The sequence below is a fragment of the Ochotona curzoniae genome, unplaced genomic scaffold (genome assembly GCF_017591425.1).
Source record: "Ochotona curzoniae isolate NIBS_2020 unplaced genomic scaffold, NIBS_Ocur_1.0 contig_430, whole genome shotgun sequence".
Taxonomy (NCBI): domain Eukaryota; kingdom Metazoa; phylum Chordata; class Mammalia; order Lagomorpha; family Ochotonidae; genus Ochotona; species Ochotona curzoniae.
The window spans coordinates 6592383-6599437 of NW_024466219.1; the positions used below are offsets into that span (position 1 = coordinate 6592383).

At 53.0% G+C, this 7055-nt stretch overlaps 1 protein-coding gene across 1 annotated transcript; it reads left to right on the forward strand.

The window, feature by feature from the left end:
* The first annotated feature begins 204 nt into the window (after positions 1–204).
* On the forward strand, positions 205–5687 carry GLRX2 (glutaredoxin 2). The gene is made up of 4 exons (XM_040985397.1): positions 205–341; positions 2220–2283; positions 4666–4842; positions 5431–5687. Exons 1-4 carry the CDS (start codon positions 247–249, stop codon positions 5545–5547), a joined length of 453 nt encoding a protein of 150 aa, XP_040841331.1. The 5' UTR covers positions 205–246; the 3' UTR covers positions 5548–5687.
* The last annotated feature ends 1368 nt before the right edge of the window (positions 5688–7055 follow it).

Here is a 7055-nt window from a genome sequence, read left to right on the forward strand (position 1 = left end):
GCCCAGCGCGCAGGTGAGCGGCGCCCACGCTGGCGCGCCGGCGGCACGTGGGCCGCGATGGCCGGGGACACCCGGGGCTCGGCTGGCCCGAGGAGGCCGGCTGACCCGAGGAGGCCGGCGGCGGCGCGGGCAGCCCGGGGCGGGGCGCGGCGCCCGGCGGCCGGAGGCGGGGCCCGGCGGAGCGGGCGGGCAGTGCGGCGCCGCAGCCACAGGCCCCTTCGCCGGTCGCGGACCCGAGCTCCCACCATGTCCTGGCGGCGCCCGGCGCTGGTGGGGACGCAGCTGTTCCGGAGAGGGGGCGGCGCGGCCCAGCGGCTGGTCGGCACGGCGAGAAGAGCCGGGTACGGGGGCGGCTGCTCGGGAAGGACGCGAGGGGACGCGGGGGTCTGCGGTCGGAACCGGTGACCCAAGCAGCACGGCTTGATCAGGTGTTCGCCCTGGGCACCCCGCGGGCTTTGGAGCGAGATCCGCGGCCGGCCTGGGTGTGTGTTGGGGGAGGCGGTGCCGCTTTAAGTCCCTCACGGCCTCCCCGGGACTCGGGGTTCGCTCTGCCGACCACAGGGAGACCCCCATACTGGCCTCTGCGGACACATGGGCTCACTTGGCCCCCAAGCAGGCTCTGCGTCCACTGCTTACTTTTGGTGATGCGCTGTCTCTCCAGGCCCCTTCCTTGCCTGGGAAGCTGGTGTTCCTAGACGCAGCTAGCAATGGAAGGCGAAAGGTCCTTCTAGAAGCTTGTTGTATGCGGTGGGGGAGGTGAGCGAGGAGTACTACTCAGAATCTTCAGTTAGCCTCATCCCCCCACCTCTTAGGAATGTTCTAGAGGGCTTGTTCTTTTAGGGGTAAATGCTGTAGTGATGGTTTTGAGCAGACCAGAAGCTGATGTATTCCGTCAGAGAACCTTAAGTTAGTGTCAACTGCCAAATCGTTTTGCTTCCCCCCCCACCCCCCCGCCCCACCGGCCTACAGTGGTGTTTTCGGTGATGGTGGCCCTGGTCCAGCCCCCTCATCTGGTTACTCCTCAGCCCTGTCCAGTATAAGCGCACACCCAGAGGGAGTTGTATGCAGGAGTCCGTGCCTGCCAATTCACTCCTAAATGCCAGCATCAGTCGGGGCTGGGGCTAGGAGGCAGGAACTCAGTGCAGGGCCAGCTGTGGAAAACTGGAGTTAGCACTGGGAATGGAGTTGGACCCAGGTACTGCGGTGGGAGGTGGGCGCCTTAACCACTGGGCCAGCTCCTATTTTTATGTTTGTTGGATTTCCTTGCTGATTTGTTGAGAAGCAAGGAATAACAGATTGGAGGCACTGGGTAGTTGCAGTGTTGCAGTGTCTCATGCATTTTTGTTACAACTGAAGTTGGTGGTTGTTAGAGCTTCCTTCCGCCCCCCCCCCCCACCCCGGAATGTGCAGGTCCACTGCATAGACTAATGGCATCCCAGGGTAGCCTGCTCAAACATTCACTGACAAACGGGACTACATGTTCATACTGAGTGAAAAAGAAAAAAAAGGGTTGATTGGGACCTTATAAAAAGAAGCTGTAGTAAAAATAGCCTTCTTGGGACTGCACGCAGGTGTTGGTGCTGCTTGGCAGGTGTGTTTCTTATCCTAGAACTTGATGTAAAAGCATTGATGGGCTGGTGTTGCTGTGTAGTGGATAAAGACGTTGTCTGCAGCACCGGCATCCCATATAGCACCTGTGCGAGTCCCAGCTTCTACACTGCTGATCCAGCTTCCTGCTGACAGCCTGTGAGAAGCAGGCTGGCCCAAGCCTTGGACTCCTGGCTTTTGCCCAACTCAGTCCTGGCAGTTGTACTTCCTGAAGAATGACTCAGCAGATGGAGGATCTTTCTCTCTCTGTGTCTCCCTCTCTTTCAAATAAATACATCTTTAAAAATAAAAGCTATAGAATGACAAAGAGGGAGAACCAGGAGCCAGGGTGGTACGAGGGTCCGCATTTCGAGGCTGTCTCAGGTGCACTAGCCTCCAGTCTCAGGTGCATTAGCCTCCGGTCTCAGGTGCTTTAGCCCCCGGTCTCAGGTGCACTAGCCGGGGGCTGAATTGGAGGCAAAGCAGCTGGATGTGAACCAACGCACTGTGCTGCAACTCTGGCCCTTCCCAGTTTGGATGTATTGGTGCTTAAAAATTTTCCTCAGATAACACATGCACTGTATTTTGACTACTGCTTACTGAACTGTACCGTCCTTTCTAATTCTCTTCAGGATGGGAAGCAGCACATCGACGTCCTTGGGGTCGTCAGCAACCTCTCCTGTGAACCAGATCCAGGTGAGTGGTGTGTGGGAGACACAAGGGCAAGAACCATGTTCTGGAACAGAATTGGGTCTTGACACATACATGTTATGCTCACTCAATGTCCAAACCAGGCATCGCTCATCAAATGAGCTACTGAATTAATACTCATTTTTAAATCTGCTATTAAAACAATCCCTGAGCCCAAGCAGCCCTAGATCATTTGGGTAATTAAAGTGTGTGAGAAGGGAGGGTGTGTGTTGTGATGGAGCGGGTGAAGCAGTGCTGGAGAGGCTTGCATTCCACCCTGGTGTGCCTGGGTGGAGGCCGGCCTCTGCTCCGGCCCACCTGTGCTGCTGCGTGGATGATCTACCCACCCATGTCGGAGAGCTGGTGGAGGTCCTCAGTCCTGACCTTGGCCTGGGCCAGTCCTGGCTGTTGTGAACATGCGTGTAACCAGCAGATGCCATCAGTCATTCCTTCTCTCCTTCTCCCTTCTGCCTTCCCACACCTTCCCTTCCTTCCTGTCCTGAATCTGATTTTTAGGAATTTTCTGGAATGGGGCAGGTGCTTAGTGCAGTAGTTGAGACCTCCCCATGTCCGGTGTCAGAGCGCCTGGGATGATGTCCTACTCCCAGCCCCTGCCTGCCGTACATCCCAGGAGGCATCCGGCAGCGGCTGAAATACTTTGGTCCCTGCTACCCATGTGGGAGAGCCAGAGTTGTCCTGGCTCTTAGAGTCATGTGGGAAATGAACCAGAGGATGGAAGATCTGTCCCTGATTTTCAATAAAATGCAAATAAGTAAAGTGTTGGAATATTAAGGGAAGTTTTTGAAAAAGAGCATTCAGATATTGTGAATCCCACTGCCTCAGTTTTGTCATCTGTAAAATGGATTTGTGAACACTTTCCTAAGGTGAGTGGTCCTTCCTGAGATATTTGTATACTTAACCACGAGAAAGCATAACTAGACAGACTACCAACAGTGGGTCTGTGAGCCAAGTCCCTCTGACATCCAAGCTGGCGTGTAGCTTCGGCAGCATTTTTGCCTAGTTACTCTCCTTGGTTTCGTGACCTTGGTCTGGAAGGTGCTTTTCTTCAGCCCACACGGAAGAGCAGCGTAGACAGCTGCCTGGTGCTGGCTATACCCATTCAGATTGCCGGGAGGACCTGGACCGCCACACTCCCAGAAGCGAACAACAAACCCAGTGTCGCTGGCTGCGCAGATGCACAGGGCAGCCTCGTGCTTCTTGTGGAGAGAGCCTGGCGGGAGGCTTCCAGACCAGGCTGAGAGAGGCATCATCTCCGGAGTTTTGCAAACTACTCCTGCTAGCCTCTGCTTCCTGTGCGTCCGAGAGGAGCTTTCCCGGGACCAGCAGTGTGAGAACACCTTATCGGTGTCCTGGGCTAGCTGGTGTGCTGGGAGGACATATGGGAGGAGTCAGCTATTGTTGCACTTGGGTTAGTGAAAACCTCACCTCCCAGAGAAATCTCATATCCTTCCTCAGCTTTGGCAGTTGCATGAGGTGAGCAGCCAAGATCTGAATGCCTGCTGAGCGTGTGAGTGGTGAGACAGTGGTGAAGTGCCCCGGCCGTACAGCCACGTCTACTGGCCAGGCTTGGCATCTGGCGCCCCCATTTACAACTTGAGGACCGTGAGCACATGCTCGCTCTGCTTTGAAGTGACCCACTTTGCTCCCTTGCAAGGTGCATGCTGCGACCTCAGGACTGGCGAGGCTTACGTGACCTGGAAGAGGCCAGGTGTGGAACACTGGGCCTGGCATATGCAGGTGTGTGTGAGTTGAGTATGAGACTTATTAAGTTTAAATTGTTTGAAAAGCAGACAGGTGCAGAGGGAGAAGGGAGATATACACATCAAGCTCTGACCTGCTTGTTCATCCCCCAAATGCCCACACCTGCTGGGGTTGGGAAACTCCATCCAGGTCTCCCACATGTGTAGCAAGGGTCCAGCTGCTTGAGCATGACTGTGACAGCCTGGCCAGGAGTTGGGAGCTTTATCTGGGTCTCTTAGGTGGGTGTTGGGCTCCCAAGTATTTGGACCTTCGTCCAGTACTTTTCCTAGGCCACCAGCATGGAGCTGAATGGGAGGAGCCCATATGAGATGCTAGAGTCGCAGGTGGCGTCTTTACCTGCTATACCACATTGCTGGCTATGAGACTCAGCTACTCTTAATGTGGGTATGGACAGGTAATTGTTGTCTGTTGGTTGCATGTTTTTCCAGTAACATTCCTTTGAAATGACTGTTATCCTTTGTCTATAGATGAATAGAATAGATGGTAGCAGCTTAGTCTGAGTGCTGATTCATTGGACTTTACCATCAACACCCTTTCTATTGTATTGTAATTCCTTTCCCAAAATGTATGTCTCGAATTAAAATGATTTTTGGGGTTTGATTACAGGAAACAATTTCTGATAATTGTGTGGTGATTTTCTCAAAAACAACCTGTTCTTACTGTACGATGGCAAAAAAGCTTTTCCACGATATGAATATCAACTATAAAGTGGTGGAACTGGACATGTTGGAGTACGGAAGCCAGTTTCAGGATGCTCTTCACAAAATGACTGGAGAGAGAACAGTGAGTAGACCTACCTTGGAGCTGTTCCCGCATTGTGGGTGGGGAGAGGAACGAGCCAGACGTCCCCAGGGATCATGCATCGATCGAGAAAGCAAGGGTTAGACATGACAACAGCACCGCTCGCTGTCTGTGTGTCTGCGTTGGCCGGGACGCGGCGGGGTGATGGCGCTGTCTGAGCCGTCACCTGTGCGTCGTGCGGGTGCTCTCGGAGTGCCCCGCCCTTATCTGGGCACTGCAGAACTGCATGACCTGCCAGCTGCTTCAGGGCTGCGGGCAGTGTTGTTGCTTTCATGCTTGGGTATGTGTGCGTGGAAGTTTGTTCTTTAATGGATACATGTAGAAGAACCACTTAGACGTTACTAGGAGTCAGAATTCCACCGGAGGAAGGACTCTGAGTCACATTGTCCTAGATTTGAATCTCAGCTCCATCATTTACTGCCATGATCTGGAACCAGTTCCTCCTCGTTTTTCCTCCACTAGGGCTAAGCATCGTAACCAGAATGTGCACATTTATTATTACTGCTGTGAGATGACTTTGCACTTCTAATGTTTGAGTGAGGCCTAATTTACCTTTTATTTATCTGACAGGTTCCAAGAATATTTGTCAATGGAACTTTTATTGGAGGTGCAACTGACACACATAGACTTCACAGAGAGGGGAAGTTGCTGCCACTGGTTCATCAGTGTTACTTTAAAAAAAAGTAAGAGGAGCGAATTTCAGTGACACACTTTTGTTGGTAAAATCTGTTATTTAGTGTGATTATACCCAATCATGCCTTTACAATGTTTGAGGCTGTTTTAAATAAACGAAATGTCTCCAAGAGATTAAAACTAATGAACAGAAATTGCTGCAGAAGCCTCATCTTCCTGTTTGCCAATTCAGTTGAACTGAAAATGGTACATGAATTGTAAAACCAAGGGCTGGGAAGTAAGTATTTGAAATTCTTTCTTCCTGTGATATTCCAAAGGCGTGAACTCTTTGCTTTCAGTGGTAGCAAGTGAAATGAGCTTTTAAAACTCTCAGGCTGCCAGTGATGGCATTCAGAACAAGGTCGGGAGGGCTTGGGTCACCTGAGACACGCCTCCATCCTTCGTGTTTCCCGAGAGGACAGGCATAAGCAATCTTATCATGAACGCTGAGTCCTCGCTGAACTGAATGAGTCGTTGGTTGTGGGGCACAAAATTGTACCCAGCAGCAAAAACTGCAAGGTGGGATGCACCAGCACTGCGGATGGACGCGGAGCAGCTCGGAGAGCCGTGAGTCGCACGGTGAGGCAGCGAGCTCGGCTTTCCACACTGTGTTGAAAGCTCCTAGGAGCGTGAGATGGAGGAGGTTAGACTGGGTGTCTCGGTGTGAGAACACGTGCTCCAGAGTTCCCGGGTTGGAGTCCCCAGTCCAGCGGTGCTGACAGTGACAGGTGAGAGTGCTGCACTCACAGTGGGATGCCCGTGCAAGGGATGGGCTCCTGTCCACACACACCCTTCCACTCCTGCAGTGCACATGCTGTGTGGCTTTAGGACAAAGAGGCCACTGGGTCACACGTGTCGAACAAGATGGTGACCAGTGGAAGAGGCCTGGGCATGAACCAGGGCGGGGATCAGTTGTTCTGAGAAAGACTGGCCAGGGCCGTGTCTGTGCTCCTGAACACCCTGTGCCCACCTGCCCCTGGTCTGGGGGAGGCGGCTTCCGCACGGTGATTAGCTCTTCCCTCTCCTGGAACTCCTGGCCTGAGGCTGTTCACTGTTCCTATATAAGAGTTCGTGTTTCCCAAATAAACCAGAACTGCTCGGACAGAACCTCTGCCACATCTGTCTGTCTCATGCGCCGACAGGCTGGGTGGTGGGCAGTGGGCTCACCCCCTCTGACACTGGGTGCTGGAGGATCGAGTCTGTGGGGAGGGTGCCCCGCACACGGCTCCTGTGAGGGCTGTCCAGCCCCCGAGTGGAAGACCTAACCTCTGCTCCAGTAACAGCCCAGTCTCAAGTGTTCTGTCACAGAAACAGAACAGAGTCCGTGGTTCGATTTCTGATACTCACAGTCTGCAAATCTGTGACAGGGAATGCAGTTGAAACTGATTTCATGTCAGACTTAAAAAGGCTTTTCCTACCGGAAATCCTGCTTTAGACTATGCTCGATAAAGTCTAAATTAGATTTGTTAATTTGCATCCTGGAGGGTGTTGGTAAGGGCTTAACTGGATGTGTCCTTGACAGC

What these genes read in the sequence shown, in the direction of transcription:
- GLRX2 (XM_040985397.1), top strand. Translation starts at nt 247, where the DNA reads ATGTCCTGGCGGCGCCCGGCGCTGGTGGGGACGCAGCTGTTCCGGAGA. An exon ending in GGCACGGCGAGAAGAGCCGG is followed by an intron (nt 342 to 2,219) that starts GTACGGGGGCGG and finishes AATTCTCTTCAG; the next exon opens with GATGGGAAGCAGCACATCGA. An exon ending in CTCCTGTGAACCAGATCCAG is followed by an intron (nt 2,284 to 4,665) that starts GTGAGTGGTGTG and finishes GTTTGATTACAG; the next exon opens with GAAACAATTTCTGATAATTG.